Genomic DNA, 23,044 nt, shown 5'->3' with positions numbered 1-23,044 from the left:
TCCCCTGCAGCCTTGGTTCAATTTGTTTTTTTAATATATTTTTTTCTCCCAGTGAATATATTTAATTCCTTTGTGCAATATTGGCAACCTAAACTGGTTACTGGTTCTGTATTAAATGGGAATTAGTGGTGAATTTCTTGTGTGTGACTCAGGACTGGAGTGACCTGCATGGTGCCACTGCTGCTGGGCAAACTGGAACTGCTGCCAATGTCTGTGGTTCCTGTGGCAGACTTGTGCCCTTGCTGCACTCTAAGCCCTGTGTAGAAACCACAAGATTTTGTGACAACCACAGAAGTTTTCTTAAAAAAAAAAAAAAAACAAACCAAAACCAACCAAACACAAATGACAAAAATCCCCTAGACAAACAAACAAAACCCCCACAAAATCAAGTCTTTCTTTGAGCATTTCCATTTGTTAGGGTGAAGCTCAAGGGGATGGTTCCTCCTCTCACCTCTTGCTCTCTGAACAACCCAGCCTACTTGGACTGGCTGCCTGCACAAACCCAAGCACCTACATGGAACGTGAATTTTGATATCTCCCATTTCTAGGAACTGTCAAAGGCAGTGCAGGCTTTCAGAGAAAACATAATTTTATTTTTCTCCTTCTCCTAGAGGCTTCCCGCCCCTTGGATAATTTGTCTGTGTGTAACAAAGGGCAATTGCCTCTACAGAAATGGAATTTGGGTGGCCTTGACCACTGGGCTTTGCCTTTCCTGGAGGTGGCAGGCCCTGGCACAGGGTGCCCAGAGCAGCTGTGGCTGCCCCTGCATCCCTGGCAGTGCCCAAGGCCAGGCTGGGCACCTGGGACAGTGGAAGGTGTCCCTGCCATGGCAGGGGGTGCAATGAGATGAGCTTTAAGGTCCCTTCCTACCCAAACTACTCTATGATTCTCCCTTGGCTTATTTTCCTGTGAGTTTTCCTATTCTATGCTCATTTGAGTTATATTTTAGGAACCTCCTTGTGGGATCATGGCATGAAGGTGGAGCAATGTAAGGACAGACTGGAACCATGCTGCAAAAACAAATTAACAGTCCTGAATCGCTTAAATAGAGAGTGAAATTTCTGTGTCAGTGTTGCAGGCCAGGTTTTCCTGATTTCTGCTTTTCCTGAGCTGAGCAGCAGCAGATCCCCAGAGCTGAGCACCAGAGGGGGAGCTGCCCGTGTGGGCTGTGCTATTTTCAGGGTTCCCTGGATGAAGGGAGGAATTGATGAATCTGACTCCATGTTCTCAGAAGGATAATTTATTATTTTATAATACTAAATTATATTAAAGAATGCTATACTATACTAAATAATACAGAACGGTTACTTACTGAATGCTAAAAAGATAATAATGAAAACTGGTGACTCTCTCCAGAGTCCTGACACAGCTTGGCCCTGATTGGCCAAAGAGTAAAAATAACATATTATATTATATTAAATTCTGTTATATTAATTATATTATATTATATTATATTATATTATATTATATTATATTATATTATATTATATTATATTATATTATATTATATTATATTATATTATATTATATTATATTATATTATATTATATTATATTACATTATACTATATTTATTATTTATATTATATTATATTATATTATATTATATTATATTATATTACATTATACTATATTTATTATTTATATTATATTATATTATATTATACTATATTAATTATATAATATTATATTACATTATATTATATTTATTATATATATTATATTACATTACATTACATTACATTATATTATATTATATTTATTATATTTATAATACTTTATTTATTTTACTATATTTATTTTAGATATTATACAATATGATAAATGCTATACTAAATCTATACTGAAAAATAGAGAAAGGATGCAGACAGAAGGCTACAAAGAATGATCATGAAAATCTCGTGACTCTCCTCAGAGTCTGACACAGCTGGCTGTGATTGGTCATTAAGTAAAAACAATCCACATGAAACCAATCAAACATGCACCTGTTAGTAAACAATCTCCAGCCACATTCCAAAGCAGCAAAACACAGGAGAAGCAAAGCAGATAATTATTATTTACATTTTTCTCTGAGGCTTCTCAACTTCCCAGGAGACGAAATCCCGGCGAAGGGATTTTTCAGAAAACATTACGGTGACACTGGGCTCTGCTTTCATTTTTGGTAACCAGCTCCTCAAACAGCTTCCCTCCCACGTACCCATTTCCTCTGCACCAGGAGCGTTGCGGCGCGGGCCGTTCTCCCGCGGTGCTGTATAATTTCGGTTTAATGCGCCGCTCCGTCCTTCCCTTGGCAGGGCATGAGAGGGGGGCACGCCCGGCCGAGGTGACCCTTGTGCCATTGATTCTTGGGGAGGATGGCTCCAGCTGGGTGCCTTCTGCCTGGTCACCATCAATTAGCCCCGTGTCACTGCCTCTAACAACCACAGCACACTGATAGGTTTTAAATGATGGTTTATATGACCTGAGACAAGAGATAGCCTTATTTTTCTGCTCTATTACTTTCGTGGAATAGTCTGGCTATTATTAACAGGCCGTGGTAAAATAATTGTAAATTCCTCCGAAATTTATAGCTGTTTTGCTCGTGAATGTAAACCTTGGCAGAATTGCAAACTATTAGTGAGCAGATGTAAGTATATGTATTTTAATAATGTGGTATTAAAATATATATGTGATATAAGTATATGTATTTTAATAATGTGATAATGGGATCATTTTTTCATTATTTTAGCAAGTTTACAGCTTGAAGGTGTTGAAGAACTGTTCTGGGTTCATTTTTCTGCAGCTGTATCAATATAGGAATATTTATATAATAAATATAGGAATATTTATATAATAAATATAGGAATATTTATATAATAAATATAGGAATGTTTATATAAATAGGAATTCTCTGACAGTGTGATGAAGTTCTAAACTGGCTGTGAGGGCACAGCCATGGCTGCAAGAAATTGAGTCTGCCCTGGCAGGTACAGCGAGGCAGAATCTTCCCAGATTGGAATCAGATTTCATGAAGCAAGGATGATGGTGAATAAAAATATATTAGAAATGAGTTTCTGTTATAATTGGGCATTTTTAATCTGATTTCCAGGTAATGATCAACATTTGAAACTGTCTAATAGCAGTTTTTAATACTTCAATGTTTCCTAAATTTGTAGTTGCCAGTTTCCAAATGAGTAGTGAATTGCTTTCTAAAAAAACTGTCAAAAATGAAATGCAGAAATTCAATTTTACATATAACTGCACTTTTGATTTTGGACAGCAAATTCCTCTTGTTCATTGCTAAATCTCTGAAGGGTTTTAATTTGTTTGTTCATTGGAGGTGGTTTTCAATGTGCTGCTGTCAAAGGCTATGAAATAACCCCAGAACTGGCTCCATTCAGAGCTGAGCCTGATGGCCAAGCTGTCAATTTAATTGGTGAAATTACCAATCTGATAATTTCACCACCAGCTTGAATTTACCTGGGTCGGACCCTGGTGGGTATTATGGAAAAGTTCTGTGGGTTCCTTCAGCTCTTCTTCTTCCTCAAAGGTCTGTGAGGGCCTTATTAGGCTCAAAAATTCACTTTAGATGGGACTTGTGAGCTTTGTTTGGAAAAATTTATGAAAACAATGTTATGGAAATTGTGAGGTTTGTGAGATTTCAATATTTACCATGGTAGAAATGAACAATATCCACTAAAGATAACAAAAATAAGGTAAACACATTATTCACATCAAAGTTTCTCAGGTAAAGTCCAGTCTTCTCCAGCTGTGATATTTTAGTTGAAAACCTTGGATTAGTTTGGAAAAAAAGGAGCCCAAAGGGGACTTTTGGGTGCATTTCTGGAGTGTGATGTCTGACACGTGGCCTTTTACATCCCCTTTCACAAACTTTTCATCACCTCATTATCTTGTGACACTTTGCAGGAGGTGAAGAATGCTCCATGAAAATACATAAATCATGAGGCCTCTTCAAAACTTCCTGAACTTCCAGGGGTGATGAAAAGGGTGGAGCCTTCACTCTTGGCACACAGTTCATAAGAGGTGGCTTGGTGAAAGGAAGGATGTAAAGTAGAGTAAAATACAAGGGAATAAAGCTGCTGCTATGAAACTGAGAAATGAGGAAAGGTGTAGATAAAGAAAGAGGCTGAGTGCTAGAATTTTATATTTAAGGCATTAAAAGTCAATAAAAGGGTAAGGGGGGAGGAATTTTTTCAGTGTTGTGGAAGAATTATGCCTCACTGGAGAACCTGCATAGATTCTTAAATCTAATGGGCAGAGGCTGGTTGTTGTGGAATTCATTTTGCTTTGTTGGTGTGAGGGCAAATGTCTCTTTCAAACACAGATTTACTATCCTTAGTACAGAACCAGGACACAATATTCTCCAAAACACTTTGGGAGCCATGGTCAGCTCAGAAAGAGGGAAAAGGGACAGGGTCAGTGAGAGCTGTGGGACACAGATAAATGCAGGAAATGCAAAATTCATTTGCTGAGTGACAGCAAATGTGCAACTCTGGTGACAAACCTGGGGGATGCTGCACATAATGCAATTTCCAATGAATAAGGACTTCACCTGAGCTGGTTTGCACAATTTCCATCAAAAATGTAAATGATATCATTTAATGTTATCAGCCCACAAACTCTTTCCTACCAGGATTCACTGCTGTGCTGGATTTGCTTTATGTGGCTCTGAGAGCTGGGGTGGCATCTGTCAGGAGAGGTCATTAGGAAAGATTTTGGGATCTGTTTGCTCTTCCCCATTCACTTTACTCAGCCATTTATGCCAATTTAGGCTTAGAAACAGCTTATATGAACCAGGGATCCTCTGCCTTGTATTGTGTGTGCTCTGTGCAATCCCTTTGGGAAAGTACTGCATCAGGCATGGAGCACTGGGAGATGAGGCTTTGGTCCTGACCTTCCCAGCTCTGCCTGAGAATTCCCTCATGAAAGTTTCTGCCATGGTCTCCTGCATGCTGAGGAAGCAGTTCATAGGTACAGGAAACCTTCCAGGTTTACATGTGAGTCTAAACATAGCTCTTCACGTGGCAGTGTTAAAGAGAGCGTGGATGAGAAATTCGGGGGGGAGGAATCTCACCAAAAAATTTGTATTTTCTACATCCCAAAGTCAATTTCCCAAATTTGTATTTTCTACATCCAAAATCAATTTCAATTTCTGTGTGTTTTTCATGGTTCCCTGCCTAATGAAATAGATGGTTCTGTTGCTGGGTTTAAAATGAAGCTGACACCAACTCCCCAAATGCTGCTGAAACCAATGGCCCTTGGACAAGGTCTTTGTTCTGTTGGCACCAGGTCCAGAGTGTTACATCTGTTTTATTAACTGAGCTAAATATTTACACCGCCATGTCCCCAGATTGACCAAATCCCAGGAAATGCAGGTTTCCAATTCCCATTCCATTCAGAACAAAGAAGGGAGCAGAAATCATGTTACTGACACCTATTTCTCAGGTGAAATGTTCTCTACCCATCAAGTTTTGGTTTTATTTGAATAGTGCTGAAGGATTTTAAATGTGTTTGGTGTAAGAATACACCACAAACCCTGGTTTTAAATGCTTCTGGAGACTTTAACCTAGGAATCCCTACATAGCCTACTCCTTTCCAGGCCTAGGAAACATAAAAGTTTTGAAGTGTTTCTCTCTCAAGAAAATCTTTTTAAAGATAAGTTGTTGGGGGCTTTTTATGCCAGACATACTCATCCAAACCATTATCTTACTCTGCAATTAGTCTCCCTGCAATCAAATAAAGGGCATGGATTAATGGGAGAAGCACTAGAAATATTTTAAAGGGATTAACGTTAATGGAGAAACAGATTATCTTTCTATCAAATGAGGTTAATAACCAAAATTAGTAGTGGCCCCTCACAGTTAGTCACAGTCTTCCAGAGTCTGCTAGAGATTAATCAAGTGAGTTTTTGGAGAAAGCCTGTAGAATTCTGAAGTGGTTTAGGCTCCTACCTCTCATTCTGAAAAGGATCAAGCCCTTTGGCTCTTGCTGCTATGCCAGCTTGAAAAACTCATTTCCTCGAGGAATGACTTGTAACCTAAGGGGTTTTCTGCAGCAGCAGGTGCCCAGCTGAACTCCCACTGAAATTCCTGTTATCACAGGCCCAGCCAGCCTCTACATCTGCCTTGTTCACAGTGTAAAATTACTACAGCATCATTAACACTTTATCTCATAATTAAGTTCATGTAGTAGACTTGAAAAGAGAGTATTTCTTTTTATTGACTCTATTCTATAAAACCCCATAATTGCTTAATCCTTTAAAATATTTAAAGCAATTAACATGTAGCCCTTATTTGCAGAAAGAAATTGGCAAAGGTGGTTTGGAAAGTCATCTCAAGCATCAGCTCGATCTGTGTATTGATGTGATATTTTCTGTAGCCATTGGCTGGCTGTAAATACATGTTAGAAGTGCTTTTGCATGTCTCAGAGGATGAGGGAGGTGATGTTGCTGCAGGATTGCAGGATGATTATTGTCACTTTGGGCTCATCATTTCTGTGATGGTGCTCACAGGGGTCCCAGGATGAGGGAAGAGATGAGGATCTGACTCCATGTTTCAGAAGGCTTGGTTTATTATTTTATGGTATATATTACATTAAAACTATACTAAAAGAATAGAAGAAAAGGTTTTATCAGAAGGCTAGCTAAGAATAGAAAGGAATGACAACAAAGGTTTGTGGCTTGGACAGAGAGTCTGAGGCAGCTGACTGTGATTGGTGTTAATTAGAAACAACCACATGAGACCAATCACAGATGCACCTGTTGCATTCCACAGCAGCAGATAATCATTGTTTACATTTTGTTCCTGAGGCCTCTCAGCTTCTCAGGATTAAAAATCCTGGGAGAACGAATTTTCCAGAGAATGTGAGTGCCACATTCCAAGGCCAGGTTGGATGGGGCTCTGAGCAACCTGGTCTGTGGAGGTGTCCCTGCCCGTGGGGTGTGATGGTTTCAAGGTCCCTTCCCACCCAAACCACTCCATGATTTTGTTATTCCATGTTCTCATAGGAGACATGGCCAGAGTGCTGCCAAGACAAAGGTGAGGATGGTCGTCATGTTTTCTCTCTCATTCAAACTAAAAAAACATTTATGGTTCCAAATGACATTAAAAATCCCATTGTAATCTAACCCACACTGCAAAAAAACCATGAAAACCCTAAAATAAGTAGTGCCATGTCCCCCCTGCCCCCTCTGTGCTTTCTTTCAGCTAAGTCTGACTCCGATGTTCTCCCCTGAACAGCAGAACACCAAAGTTATTCAGTTAAGGAAAAGCTATTTTTTGTAACAGTTGTGTAGCCAAAAGGTCCCTGTGAGAAGTTTTTCTGCAATAAAGAACAGAAAAACCTCAAAAGTGGTATTTCTAGGGAATGTATTATTAGAAAGAATTGATATTTGAGGAGCTTTAGTTTATTAAAAATGTGCAAGAACTCCTCAGTGCCTAGTTCCATGCACAGCTTAGTGAAAGGTTAGAAAATTAGCTCCTGTGTGCTGCTTATACAGCTGGATGGATGGAGGGGACTTTACATTTCACAACTTCTTGTTTCTGACAAGTTCCAGTGAATTATTTATGTGGCCACTTAGCCTGCAGAGATGGAGCCGGGGGAACAAACTGAGTTCACAAACGCTACCAGAAAGCCTTCAGGTGATAAGATGAAAATGGATCTTGGGCGCTGCTGATCTCAAACCTGGACTCCAATTTTTTGGCCTGCAGATGAAGGGTTGTGTGGCTTACATTTTTCATCTCTAACTCGTGAATTTGTGCAGTTTATGAAGAATTCATGAAGTTCTATTTATCTTCAGCAATTGCCTTATGAATCAAGGGTTTAACTGGAATAAGATAATCCAGGAAATAGTAAATTTCAATTCATTTTTATGAAACTAATATATATTCTACATATGAGAGCAGAGATGTGAATACATTAGTGATAAAAATACTAGAAATAAATTACCTATTCCTGTAACTGTAGTTTAACTCCAAAAGTCAGAGATTTTGGCAGATCTGATTCTTGCAGCTCTTGGATTTTCTGGGAGTTTCTACCCTTAAAAGTGAGTGAATACACCTCTGTGGGTTTTTTCCCCTCTCTTATTTCTAATGGGCCACTTGCCAGCTTGATTCTTTATCTAAAGCAATATAGATTCACAAATGAAATGTTTGGAAAATATTTCATTATTTTCAGGGAATTTCTTTTTCTTGGCTAACCGGTATCTTCCCTGATATTTGTTGTTGATGACCCTGTTTTAAATCCTTTCTCTGCTGCAAACATAGAATCATGTGTGATGTTAGGCAAGTGGTTCTCTTCTAGTTATGTTGGTCCACACTCCAGGGTTTGGGATCCTCAGTTCTGGACTAATTTCAAATGCTGTTAGACTGAGGGGCAGATGATAATTCCAAGGTCCAGCAGCTAATGAACTACAAAGACTTGCTAGAAACTCGGTTGAGGGGATTGAGAATCAAATAGTCTTCACTAAAGGTTTTTCCCAAATTCTGTCTTCCAGTACTTCAATTAACAGTGCAAAAAGGAATTTTAAATTTTCTAAAATGTAAATGCACATGTCAATGAGTTCCTCAAATTTTGGGTGAAAAGTCTGAGGTTGTGGTGCAAATTTTGGCACATTTTGAGGGTGTCACAGGTGCCAGTGTGATCAGACAGCTCTAGAAAGAGTGAACTGCAAAGTCTGCAGGTATGGAAAAAGTACATCCAAACCTGTACAAATGATTCTCCATTAAATATTTTATTAATTGTGGCACAATCAAAAAAAGTTGCACTTGGAGAAACCATAAAAATTATCAATTGTTCAGTTGCTCTGAATCCTGCTGTGGCAATGTAAGAATTAAAGACATTTCTCAGCACCAAGCAGACCCTGAATGTCTTCTGGAATTGCTAAACTGGACTCTCCAGCTCCTACAGGAACCATCACTGAGCAGGTGACTCCTCCTCTGCTCCCTCAAGGTTCCCTTATTTATGACAAGAGCTGCACAGCCCCTTGTATAGCACCTGCAATATTTATATATATTAAACATTATTTATTTCCTTTAAAAGACAGGGCTGCTCCCAAGAGCTGCATGGTCCCTGCTGGCCACCATGGAATTGCTCAGGCTCTGAGCTCACAGCTGAGGGCCTGGTAGCTCTTTTTCAAGGAAACCCAGGATTGTTGTCCTGCCCAGGGAAGGAAACTGGTGAAGAGCTGGGGAAAGGGCTGGTGGCATCCTCAGGAGGCAGCTGGAGGTTTCACTAGGTTAAACATTTCCACAGTTCTGGTTATTTCAGTGGCAGCTGTCCCAACCACAAAGAAAAACCTGATGTCATTGCTTCCAACAATTCCTTTCAACACTTCCAGAGCTCTGCCTAAGTAGAAATGGAAGTGAAAACAGCAAGGTATTAATATCACTGCTATTAATGAAGAGATGGAACTAATTTTGGGCTAAGAATGATTTATTGCTTACACAAACATCAGTCTCAGAGGCTGTGAGATCTGAGAGAGCAAGCAGCCAGCCATAGCTCAAAGTGCTCACAAGTTCTTTGTTACAAGGCAATATAGAACTTTCTAACCCAATGAATAGATGCCACAAGGTTTATTTTTCTTTTCTGACTTATCACTTTTGCTTAATTTTGCTGCACTGGGGATACTTTCATCCAATAGTGTGACGGTGTTCACAGGGGTCTCAGGATGAGGGAAGAGATGAGGATCTGACTCCATGTTTCAGAAGGCTGATTTATTATTTTATTATATATATATTACATTAAAACTATACTAAAAGAATAGAAGAAAAGGTTTCATCTCAGAAGGCTGGCTAAGCTAAGAATAGAAAAGAATGAATAACAAAGGTTTGTGTCTGGGACAGGGAGAGAGCGAGCTGTGCTGTGATTGGCCATTAATTAGAAACAACCACATGAGACCAATCCCAGATGCACCTGTTGCATTCCACAGCAGCAGATAATCATTGTTTACATTTTGTTCCTGAGGCCTCTCAGCTTCTCAGGAGGAAAAAATCCCAGGGAAAGGATTTTCATGAAAAGATGTCTGTGACACAATAGGCTTCTGTCTCACATGCACACAAATGCTTCTATTCTAACTTCTAAACTCTTTGCTTGCTCTATGCAACCACACCCCAACACTATAAACCCTTCACCATCTTATCAATGCATTTTCTCACTTACCTAAGGCATATTTTTACTTACAACTTTCTCACAGAAACATACAATTACGATTTTTCTACTTTATGTCTGTGTACTGTATTTTCACACCAATCCAAGCTTCTCCCAGGGCTGCAGATCAAACCCTTCAGTGTCTGTGGAAGTTTCTGCTTTTCCAGTTCCCAGATCAAGGGCAGCACAGAACCTCATGGTGCTGAACGTGTGGAGCACTCCCTCCACGTGGGACAGCAAGAAGGCAGCTCCCAGGGCTGCAGCAAGGCTTTCCCAGCAGAAAGGTCACCTGGAGCAGCCTGGCCTCTCCAGCACAGAGCAAGCAATGAGCCATCAGCCCTATCTGAACGGCCCCCAGCCCCAAGGCACTCCCAAAGTAACCCAAAGGAGATAAAGGAGATGGATAAAAATCAGGAGGTGCCAGGGAGCAGGGCATGCAGTTGCTCCTTCAAGATGTTTTCTTTGAGAGAAGTTGTACATGTGCTGTAAGTCAAAGTCAGGGGAGAGGAAAATTACAGCTCCCTGGAGAAAGGAAAGGGATTAATGTTTTATCACAGGGAAATAAGTGGGAAACTCTTGAATTTATAGATATGTAGATACAACCTCATGGAGATTTTGCTATTAGGGCATTAAAAATAGAAGTATTATCTTTCTACTCCAAGATTCTACTAAATAGCTATGAATTTCTAATTAAGTAATGTTAAATCTCTGTGACAATTTAGTTCATTTTATTAAGTATGACTGAAATCTGAAACCTAAATGTAATAATAACTTTAAAAAGTATGGGCCAAAAATCCCAAAATTATTCTCCTGAGTAGAACTATATGAACGAAAAAGGTACCAATTCTTTGTTCTGTCATGGAGACAAAAACATTAAACTATTCAGAGTATTTGATACACAAAGCCCAAGCAAATGACAAATTCAATCTAACCTGATCCATTAATCCAACCCCACACATAAACACACAATGTCCTTATCCACTCCATAAAAACCGTGCTCAACACACTATAAATTGCCAAGAATTAAAAAGAATTTAAGAAATCTGAAGTTGAACTAAACCCCACACCATCAGCACAGCACATGCACAGACTGGTACATATTTTTCCTTTTCTTTTTTTCATGTTCCTTGTGTGCTGAAGGTGATTTGTTCATTTCCTTATGTCTGTGTGTCCTTTTTGTCATGAATTTCAAGAACCCAGGGAGTATTTAAAGCTGCTTTTCCTGCCAGTGTCCAAAGGGTTGATGTCAAGGCATTATTAATACCAAGCTTTGTAGCAATGCAGATTTTTTATGAAGATTTTTTCTGCAGATTTTTTTTCTGAAGACAATTCATGGGGTGTTTGTGGCACTGAAATTTGTGACACATCCACCACCACCACCAATACTTTCCCTGAAGCTACAAATTTTACTGCCAATGGTTTCTGTGTTCCCTTCCCACTGGTAATGTCCTGAGCAGCCTCCCCCAGCAGGAATAAATCACTGTGGATGTTGATGTGGATGTGCTGGAGATATTCTTTGCTGCACATACAATATGAATTTTTAAAGCATTAAATATATATGTACTATTTATATCTTCCTTACAGAAGATATCTATTTATATCTTCCCCCAGAAGCTTGATATTTGAAGACTTTAAATAAATTTTTTACCCCTTTTCTCTTGATTTTTTTTCTTTTGATACAGCATCTACAACACTGGCTTAGTTTGCTGTTCAGAACAATTATTTTCTCCAGTAAATCCTCTTTCACCTCCCATTCTTCTCTCACATACTACAGATCTGTGCTCTTGAGATCTCTTGGTTAGAACAACCTCACACCAGTTCCCAAATCTGGAAATAAATACATAAAATATTTCACTATAAGGGAAAAAAGGTTTCCAAATTTAAGAAAAACATGAAATAGGCTTTTATTCAGAAGAGAAATTTTAAAAAATATTTTAAGAATTAATCCCAGACCAGAGGTGTCTTCCAAACATTATGTTTGGAAGCAAATAGCAAATGGAGCCATTTGCTACTTGTCCTTTATTTTTTTCTCTTCCCACAGATAATTTACATTACATTGGAAAATGTCTCCTTCTGAAGCAAATTTTGAACTGCATGACTTCACAATGATACTTAAGTTTGTGTATTTTCTTTGTATTTCCTACAGAAATGACTGAGAATTGTGGCTCTACACAATTATAACTTTGGGGTGGAATGCCCAAGATTATTTTTTATCCAATGCAAGACTCCTCTGTGTTGTACTTTGACTGTGGGTTGTGTTTTTCAAACTTAGCATTAAATATTGGAAGAAAGAGTCCCTGTACTTCTTTGCCCTCACATTCTGTTGTTATGCTCTAGAAGAGGTTTCTGTCAGGAAACATTGCTTGCACAGAAAAAAATTGGATGTTTTTCAGCTACTTGATATGAGCAAGTAGCTCACCAAAAGTGATACAACAGATTGATAAAAATGTCTCCTTCTGAAGCAACTTTTGAACTGCATGACTTCACAATGATACTTAAGTTTGTGTATTTTCTTTGTATTTCCTACAGAAATGACTGAGAATTGTGGCTTTACACAATTATAACTTTGGGGTGGAATGCCCAAGATTATTTTTTATCCAATGCTTTACACAATTATAACTTTGGGGTGGAATGCCCAAGATTATTTTTTATCCAATGCTTTAAATGCTCTGTTTATTCCGAAGATGAATAAACAGCAAGATGCCTTTCTGAAGGTGGTTCCTGTGGGAGAGATGCACAGGCACATTTGGAATCAGAGCTTTTAGGAAAGGAAATAATGAAATGCTGGAGCTCTGGAGCAGAAAACAGGAAAATATTTGGGAGCTGGTCCCTGCCCACGCGAGACTGATGCTGGCTGCTCTCTCTGCTCCTTTCTTCTCACCCAAAGTTATTTCTTCCCCCAGAACTCTAACCCCAGCTGGGAGCCTCTGTATCACACACACAGCAAAGTCTGGAGAATGAAGGAGCTCTTTCAAGACAGATCTGACTTGCAGTTCAGGGTTCTTTCATGTGAGGGGAACAAAGGGAAGACAGATGTGAAAAACAAGCCAAGGGAACCTTTTTGACAGGGCTGGTACAAAAGGAGAGCATGGAGGTGTTGAGACTCCAAAAGACAAGCTCTCATGCAGTCACTTAGCACACACCTGATTCTCTAATCAAACACAGATCAAAGTCACCAACACCTGCACCTGATTTAGTTTTAATCCTGTGAGTAGTTCTCAACACTCCAGTGAGTATTCACTACTCAATAGGAATGCTCGAGAGCCTAAAGAAAACTTTTTATTATGTCTAGTTTGTGAGATTTTTGTTCTTTCATGATGGATTTTGGTTTAGCTCATTTGTGTGAGCTCTGGCTTCTTATTATTTTAAAATATTTTCAATTATTTTACATTAAAATAGTTTTAATAGTTTAAAATAATTTAAAATAATAATAATAATAAAATAATTTCAAATAATTTTAATTGTTTTAAACTCTTCATTCTGGAGACTGCCAGCTTTGTCCAGACAGGTGAGTGGATACAGAAAGACTACAGGTCAGGTTTGGAAAGAAATTGAGATACCTAAAAATCTTTGCATTGGTGCTGCCTTGAAAGTCACATATTTGGAGAAGAGAGAGGAATTCTGGGCTGCTTCACGTGGGAAGGGACTGGATGGCCTTTCCTTTCTTGCTGTGTTTAATAACCCTGGGGCTTCATGGTCACTGAGTGTAGGGGCAGGAATGTGACTCTGAGTCACTCAGTGGTCACCTCTGTGTGAGCCAGCATTTAGCCTGAATAACCTAATGGCAACAATTTCACCAGCAAGGAAGTTTACTTCATACTACATCAGCATATAGCATCAAAGGGTGGATATTTTTTCATGGGCATTTCTTTTTCAGGTTCTTTTTTATTAGCTCAATCTTTAAAATCTGCTGACAAAGCAGGAGGTATTGGCCCATATGGCAAATCTATCGATGCAGTCAGTCATATTTCATCAAAATGTTGAAAATTATTTTATTAGAGGGCCTAAATATACAAATTAAGGAAGAGCTGATGAAATGTTGCCTCATTTCTACTCTCTGTCTACCAGTATCACTTTCTCATAGAGGGATTAGTGAATATGGCTTTAAATATCTTGAACTGCAGAGTAATCAGTTACCAACTGTAAAACAATATTTTAGTGATTTGGAGAACTTCAGTGTAATGTTTTGACCTCCAATTTACATTTGTTGGACATAGGCCTCCCATTGCCCTCTCTGTGTTGATTTTGGAGTGAATTGGAAGGCTGAAAAGAAAAATGAAGGAAACCCATAGGATTTAAAATCCATCCAAGGATCTTTATATGAACTTCACAGGGATCAGACTATAGAGTGGGACATGAATTTTGAGAGATTCTGTGGGGATAACTTGATAATTTGAGTTTTGATCCTGAGAATGAATCTTTGAGTAACTTTGTATTCCTCAGTAATCTGACAGATTTTAATGAGGTGCAGTCAAATTTTCCAGCCATTAAATACTGCTTCACGTTTGATGAGGAATGATAAATTCTGAAGTCACTGTCTGAAATGATCCAGGTTCATAAACTGGTGTGCCTTGGTAGAGGAACCCTCCTGAGCAGTTCTGAGTTCCGTGTTTAGGGGATCCAGGATCACACCCTGGGCCTTAAAATAGCAGCAAAAATAGGCCAAGCCCCAAATCTGTCAGGAGAGGCAGAGGGATACAGATATGTGCTTTTGATATGTGCTTCTCTACATGATCCATGTGGGAACTGCAGCTCAGCTTACGAAGACTTGGCTGTGTTTATTTTCTGCACAGATGAAAAAGTTCATAGAGAAGATTATTCACGTGAAGTTTTTTTATTTAAGGGACCACACGCCTATAATTTAAAGCTTGCCTCCTCGTTATCACCTGATAACTGCTTTGCATTTCCATCTCGATGCTTGAAACAAGTCCCTACTATTACCCCACAGGAGGCAGCACATCTGTCTGATCCTCACACTCCCGTCTGTAATTGATACCAGTTACATGTTGGAGTAAGTCCCAGGGGCATTAATTTATTGTAGCTGAAGGTCGAGCAGCACAAAAACGTTTGATCACTACAGACCTAATACCTAAGGTATTGAGAAGGACAAGGCAGTGTTCTGACAGCTCTCGATGTTTATTTTTCGCCCCAAAACTTTCTCGTCAATAACTGCTGTCAGCCTCATTTAACAGTAATCCATGCCTTTAGGAACGCTGCGATGCTCTTCTCTTTAGGTGAGCATTACAATTCTTGCAAGATTTGCCTTCCTTTGGGCACAGGGAAGGCAGCAAGGCAGAGATGGCTGGGGATCGCCAAGGGCACCGTTTCAATCAGCAATTGCCGCTTTGGTGCGTGTGTTCGGGCTGGGGGGAGAGCACAGCTCTTCGGGACGAGCCCTGGGGATGCAAAGTTGCGGCCGCGCCGCCGGTGCTGCCCCGGCAAGGTTCGGGATCGGGGGAGCGCCCGGCGGCGGGCATCTCTGCCCGGAGCCGAGCCCGGAGCAATGCCCGGAGCCGAGCCCGGAGGTGCGGGCGGGCCCCACTCGGCCCCGCGGGTTCCCGGGCGCCGCCGCGCGGCCGCCGGTGCCGGGCGGGGCCGCCTCCGGAGCCGGGAGCCCCCCGCTCCCCCCGGGCCCGCTCCCCCCGGCCGCCCCGCATCCCTCATCCCGCATCCCGCATCCCGCCCCCGCTGCCGCCGCCTCCCCCGGAGCGCCGCTGGGGCTCCCCCGCCGCTCTCCCGCTCCCCGCCCCAGCCCGCCCCGCCGGGCTTGAAGGTCACCTCCGCCCGCCGCCGCCGCCGAGCCACTTTCCGCGCCGGCTGGCGAGCGGCAGCGCCTCCGCCCCGCGGAGCTCCGTGTCCGGCCGGTGCGGGGCTCCCGGGCGGAGCGCAGCGGAGCCGCCTCTCGGGCCCTGCTCTCCCCCCGCCACCGCCGCGGCGGGGCCGCCCCCGGGGTCTCGCCGAGGTCGCGGTCGGGCCGGGCGGGGGCCCCGCTGCTGCCGGAGCGCGGCGAGCCCGGGGGGAGCCGGGCGGCGGCGGGGGGCGCGGCATGCGGCGGTGAGCGAGAGAGCGAGGGCGGCGGCGCTGCCCGCGGGAAGGGGCTGCGGCGGCGGCGGGAGCCGCGTCCCGCTGCCACCTGCGTGCCGGGGCCGCCGCGACCCTTCGCCTCCGCTCGCCTCTTTATGGTGAGTTTGGGCCGCGGGAGCGGGGGGCAGCGGGGCCGGGGGGCGCGGAGCATCCCGGCAGGTGCGCGGGGCTGCCCGGCAGGTGCGCGGTGCATCCCGGCGGGTGAATGGAGCATCCCGGCAGGTGCGCGGTGCCCCCGACCCGCGGAGCATCCCGGCAGGTGCGCGGGGCTGCCCGGCAGGTGAATGGAGCATCCCGGCAGGTGCGCGGAGCTGCGGAGCCGGGGGGCGCGGAGCATCCCGGCAGGTGCGCGGTGCCCCCGATCCGCGGAGCATCCCGGCAGGTGCGCGGTGCGCCCGACCCGCGGAGCATCCCGGCAGGTGCGCGGTGCTGCCTGGCAGGTGAATGGAGCCTCCCGGCAGGTGCGCGGAGCTGCGGCCGCCCCGCTCTGCCCCGCGGCCGCAAAGTTGCCGGGGCAGCCCGGGCGGAGGGAGGGAGGGCAGGGATGCGCACCCGCGGAGCGCCCGCGGCCGGGATGCTCTCGGGGAGCTCCGGCGCTGGAGCAGAAGGATGCCCGCGGGTCGGGGACACCGCGCCGGCTCCGCTGCCGCCCGCGAAGCGCCGCGGGGAGAAGCGCGGCACGGGAGGTGGCTCCCAAAGGCAGGGAACGGCGAGGAACACGGGCGCTCGGGGCTCTGCCGAGCTGCTCGTTCAAAGAGTGCAGATATTGAACTGCTGGGAAACTACCTGCCTGTAAGTCCTCGGTATTTGCTGATTTTATTGGCGATTCATCAGACCGCTTTTCTCCTGCATGCCTCTGTCAGGGAAAGAAAGTGTCGGTGTTAATAGCTGTTCGGTGCGGGTGCAGTGACACTGTGCGAATGTCCAGGCAGCTCCTTGGGGATGCCGCTCCTCGGCAGGGCAGGGCTGTGCCCTGGGAGAGGGGTCTGAGATGTGACAGTGGCACACGCCGTGCATTTCCAAATTCTGTGATGGGGCTGTTGGACACGGAGCTGCCAACTTAACATGATTCGCACAGATGGTGAAACGAATGTGGTCTGAAGTTTGACTGGAGTGATTCACATCAGCGAAGTGTGAAAGATCTTGTCCAAATCCGCAGCTTTTGTTTATCTACTCTGTGAATTGCAAATGTGCTATAGTATGTCACGTTCTGAAGTAAGTTTAGTGCTGACTGTTTTTAAATAAAATTCAGCTTATTTAAGGCGAGATGAAGCATAAAACACAGCAGACGCTGCTGGTGGCGTCCCAAGAATGTCAAGTACCTTGTTTCACTTCTCCAGACTCGATGATACTTAAGAGAGGAAAGATACTGTGTGTTTCATTTGTCATTGGGAAGTGTGAAAACAGTTGTATGCATGGGCTGTAAAAGTAGAAGCAAGGTTTTGTCACTCTGTGGTAGAGATTGATGATGGTGGATGAATTGCAGTCTAAAACAGAGCTAGCCCTCATAGTCAAATAATTTTTAGAAATCAGTCATAGCTGCTTGAGGAGTTATATGTGGGGAAGAAGTGGGGCTGTGTGAATTTTCAATATGTATGTCAACAGATCATTTAGTTTTCAGGAAAGTGGTTGATATCACGTGCTGCTGTTATCAGGATTGTAGTAGTGATTTAGAGCAGATATTCGATTTTTATTTACTTTTACTGGAACGTTTTACATTACTGGGTTTTGAGGAAGCTATTTTTATGTATGAATTCAGATTATAGTCGAGATCTACTTGCTATCTTATGCAGACTTTAAAGGCTTGGCTTCCCAAGTCTCATTTACAGTTTATTCTTCTGGTAAATACATTAGACAAAGGATCCAGCATTTGCTGAAATGAAATCTGTATTTCTAATGTCAAGACTATATTTCTTTTTTCTATTAGTACTTAGCCGAGTATCAGTAATAGAGCTGACAAATGCAATGAATAAAATTCCCAGTATGTTGATGATTTTTGTAGTTCTTGTAATTGAAGTACTTGGTGTCCTTGACGTGACGAGGGTGCTGCTCTGGCTTTCATGAAAGGCTGCCCTTTACCGACAGAAATACTGTCAGGAGTCAGGTGTGGAGGAACAGAGTGTGGTGGTGAGTCCCTGTGCGCAGTGTGCTCCCTTTCCAGCCCAGGATGCACATGCAGCACTGCCAGGTGCAGTTCCCAGCCCTGAGAGTCATTCCAGGGATGCCTGCACGCTGCGTGCGTGATCCCATCTGGCTGCTGCTGCTGCCGCACACGAGGGCAGTGCTATGTCCTGAGGCTGTGGCTGCCAGCCTGCTGGGTTTGAAGCGTCTCCTCGCTCCCTGCTCAAAGCCCCCTTGAAGTTAAACATGAGCAGCAAGGCCAGGAGGGACTCAGGCACTCCTGTCAGTGTCTGTGTTCCCGCCCAAGGCAGGATCAGCTCGTACCTGTGTCATCTCTGATGGCATCCTTCCTGTGCTTTTTGTATTCCCATTCTTCTCTTACTTTTCTTCCTGCTTTTGCTGTCTTTTCCATGAGTTTTTCTTTCTTCTTGGTAATGCTCTTACCTATTATTTTCTAAAGAATCTTATCTTCTTCCCTGCAAACCCTTCCTCTGGTATGGCAGTCAGTCTCTTGCAGTATTTTTTCCTTGTTGCTTTGTGGGAGATCTACTGCTTCTTTGCTAGCCCTGTATAATATGCTGGATTTACCAGGTTTCTGCCTAGTCTTTAGGAGAAATGTAATGGAAATAGTACTTTGTGCGGACGGGTAAGGTGCTTTGTTCAGGACCAAAGAGCTGCTCAGTATCTGCTGGCACTGGGGGAGGTTGAGCTGCTTGGAAATAGAGGAGAGACCAATGGCTGAGTTAAAAAATCCACCATTGCTAGTTTTTCACCTTGTAGTTTGAACTGGCATGATCTGATTTTTGAATCTACCTAGAAGCATTATATACCCTAAAGGGTAGAGCTCTTAAGTGCTGGCCACAAGAAAAAATATAATTTACAGCTATTGAAGGTATGGCTGCCTTAAGCATATTGTTGTCTGCAGGGTGTACTCGTCTGAAAAAGATGAATCTGATGTAATTAAGAATAACATCATAGTACAGCCTGGGAGAATGTATAGTAGCTGAAAAATGTGTTTGTTTTATGCATGTCAGAACTCCCTCTACTTAATTGTTGGATCTTTACTCCTTCCCATTTCATGTGTGAGATGGGGATCCTCTTATCTCACACAGCCTTGTAAATGTAGAGTGTGAACAAAACTGAAGTTAGGGAGCAGGAAAACGGACAGGGCTTAAAAGAGTGGCAAACAGAACATTTATGAGGGGTCCTGACTGTTTCTGGTCTTGATAGGGTGAAATCACAAATATCTGTAGCAGAACTTCTGATGACTCCATTGAGCAAAACTGGAGCTGTACTATTTCCTGAGGGCAGAAATCTCCTCTCTCTGAGGATCTTCTCCCAGGTCATTAGTGACAAGCCATTTTTAACTTTTTCTTTGCTTTGAATTCTTTGCTTAGTTGCACTTTCTTATGAGTAGTTTTGTTCTTTTATTTAAATAATTGAATTTTCCAGTGCCCATGATTATTTTGTAGTGCAAGTGCTCATTCTGGGGAGTGTAATGCCATCTCTGACACTTTATGTTGTGCATTCTTGCAGAAGTTATCAGTAGATTGTGATTGCATCACCTATTCTGAATGTCTGCTTTAAAGATTAAAAGCTGCTTATGAAACTCTCAGTATTTATAACACTTTCCCTTCATAACTAGTATTTTGCTAAAACTTACTGTTCCAGAAATGACAACTTCTTGCAAATTCGATAATTTTATTTGTGTCCTTCAATTTGATGCAATAAATATTGTATTCAAACTGAAAGAAGCTGGAAAATCCCTTTTGGGATGCTGCAGTTTGTGTAATTCTGTAGAGCAGGAAAGGGAGGAAGGGTGGTTGTGTTGGATTCCCAGGATGGGTCACAGCTGGCCAGCAAGGAGCATCAAGGGCCAAAAATAGGCTGGAATACTATTTTCTGTAAAGTAGGTGTAGTTTAACATCTCTATTCTTCTGCTCAAGATTTTTTGATTTTCAGACATCCAGAAGGAAGAATATTTAGGGAACATTCCAAAATCCAAGCTATTTTGTGAAGTATTGGTTTGGCTGGTTTCAAGGGGAAAGCAGCTGTTTGGTATTTTATAAGGATGAATATCTTTCAGAAGTTGGTTAAACGTCTCTAACATAAAACTGAAGCTCTGTGGCAGTTTTCTCCAAGCCAGCTAAAAACTCCTGAACATTTTGCAACTTTGGATGCAGCTCCAAAATCCCACATTCCCAACCAGCAGCTCCTGTGCTGATAGCTGAAAGGAGCACAGGAAATATGAATTTACACTGAAGATGCCTCAGGAAATGGGAATTTACACTGCCTCTGCCACTGAGTGCCCTAAAACCCAGAAAACGCCCAGGGGTGGGAAGTGCTGTGCCACAGAGTGGGAGCTGCAGGAGCAGCACAGAGCACAGTTGGTGTGAGCAGACTGAGATCCATTAAAATAATTGCTGTGCTCCAGCTGGGAAGGTGTTGAGGAGCCTGGTTAGAGTAGGGTGAGCTGAAAGCTTGGCTGTGTCAAAGGGCAAACATGCAGAACTGAATCATTGAAGATAAACAGCGCAGGGCTGGCTGCAGGGCCAGGTGCAGCTGCCTGGGACAAACACTACAAATATTCAGATTTTCTGTCTGCAGCACACTTGGCTTCAGCCCTCCAGAGCACAACCCCTGGTCAGGAAAGTTTAGGATACAGCAAGGAGAGGTCACAGTGGTAAAAAAGTGAATTTCAATGATGCAGCCTAGGATACATCCCAAGCAATTGCTGCTTTGGGCTCCTCAGTGCTAAAGCAATGGTAGTGAGAGCTGGAGCTGCACAGAATCACACCCACAGAGCATTCTGGGTTGGAAAGGACCCACAAGGATCAAATCCAACTCTTAAGGGAATGGCCTGAGTGGGGAGTTAGTGCCTCTCAGCTTTCTGTGAGTTTTGTACATCTTTGATTTGAGTCTGTTGCAGTGATAGTTGGGATCCAAACTTTTCCTTTACTTTTGAGCATTTATTCATCACTGTTCCACTGCATTTTCTTCTAGAATCAAGTAAAATATGAATGTGTTCTGACCAATTTTTTTGATGAGGGCACCCATAACATCTTGCTTTCCTGGCTGCTGGTTCCAAGAGTTTTGTAAAGATTTTATTGTCTCTGAGTTCAGTCTCTGTATTAGTTGTGAGCAAACATTATATGATCAAAGCAGTAAGAAGCTGGCCTGAAAATATTTTTTTTCTCTTGAGAAATTCAGGGAAACTCAGACTTGATGTAGAAATTTCCAACTCTATAAAAGTGTACTGTTTTGAAGGTGTGAGTTTTTGTGTGGGTAGGAAATTTAGGAGAATGTTTAAACGAGGAAGGGGCACCATTTCATATTAAAGTACTCATTAATAGTACTTTGATATTAATGAGTACTTTACAGTACTCTTTATAGTTGGAGCAGTTGTAGAGAAGGTGGAAGAAGCCCTGTGTACAGGTGTAAGGATGGTTTTGTTGGACAGTTGTACTTCTGTTGAAAGAGAAAAGCTTTGCTGTGTTTTAATCAGCCCCATGTTCACACGAGATCAAACACTAAATCCCTGTGTGCTGCCCTGTGGGAAAGCCCGGGGAGGTGCAGTGGCTTTCCCTGGACTTGGCTCATCCTGCAGTCTGTCCTTTGGGTGTTTTAAGGCTTTTTTCTCTTTGCTGCAGCTTGCACATGAGAGACACATGTAGAAAACAGTTCCACATGTAATGCTGTTGTCTTACAAAGCTGACAGTCTGCAGTGCACCTCAAACAGAGCCCTGGGTTTCAAAATAAAACATTGTGTAATTGTCTTGTTGTCTTGAAAAAACGTATCTTTTCCATGTCTGTTCAGTGATTAATGGCAGTCATCTCTCACAAAAGTGGTTTGGCTGGTGAATCAGCATTACTGCTGCTCTGGATAGCCAGTTCTTGAGTTTCTCCTTTTTTCTTTTAAATATGTTTTGTTAAATAGGCCCTCAGGTGTCTGAGTTTTTCCATGTGTTGTAGAGGACTGGTAATTTAGGGTTTGAGGAGAGAGAAATTTGACCAAGTTGAATGGCACTGATCCAGGACAAAGGCTTGGTACTCTCTGTCACAGCCAATATTCTATCTTTGTCTGCTCTGTTCATTCACTGTTTGTAGTTAGCAATCATTCCTAAATTAAGGATTATGCAATATTATGGAGATATTTTGTTGAGCAAATGATTTTTGACTGTCAATAAAGAACCTGTAAACAGTGCCTGTATGAAATTGTAGAATACAGTATTATACCCTGCTTTCAGAATAATCTTTTTGTCTTCAAATGGATGTAATTCTGTAACATTTCCCTTGATTCAGCACAGCCTGTGTGGTTTCTGACCATAGAGCAGAGCTTTGCTCTGGGAAAAGACATTGAAGCATCAGCTTCAAGTCATGCTTCTGGGTGGTTCTCTCTGATCAGCATCTCAGGAAATAATATGAAATACTCTCTGCTGTTACAATGAATCTCTACAGTGTGGCTCCAGGATTAAGAAAATAATAAAATAGTGTCACTCCACTGCAGGCAGTGCACTGTGTCTGCAAGTAGTTACCTAAATGTCCTTTCCTGCAGCATGGAAGATAAGCTGCCTAAAATGTCATCTACCACATGGTGATCCCCATTTTGAGCTGCAACAATAAAAATGCTAAGGAAGTCCCAGAGTGCAGTTTGAATTGAGCCACACAGAGTGACCCAGCAGGAAGGTGAATGG

General features: G+C 42.6%; 1 protein-coding gene across 2 annotated transcripts in view; it reads left to right on the top strand.

The window, feature by feature from the left end:
* Window positions 1-23,044, top strand: part of RBFOX1 (RNA binding fox-1 homolog 1) — a 1,162,992-nt gene that overhangs the window by 345,488 nt on the left and 794,460 nt on the right. Inside the window, exon 1 of one of the 2 annotated variants that reach the window (XM_059484819.1) lies at window positions 16,243-16,327. The exons of the other annotated variant lie outside the window; for it this stretch is intronic. Coding sequence (XP_059340802.1) covers window positions 16,325-16,327 — 3 coding nt within the window. The 5' untranslated portion in view covers window positions 16,243-16,324. Of the gene's footprint in view, window positions 1-16,242; window positions 16,328-23,044 lie in introns of those variants that run through there. 2 annotated transcript variants of the gene reach the window in all.

This window comes from Ammospiza nelsoni, chromosome 17, assembly GCF_027579445.1.
Source record: "Ammospiza nelsoni isolate bAmmNel1 chromosome 17, bAmmNel1.pri, whole genome shotgun sequence".
NCBI lineage: Eukaryota > Metazoa > Chordata > Aves > Passeriformes > Passerellidae > Ammospiza > Ammospiza nelsoni.
Note: the sequence above shows the minus strand (reverse complement) of the source record. Positions and strands in the feature narration are given on the sequence as shown.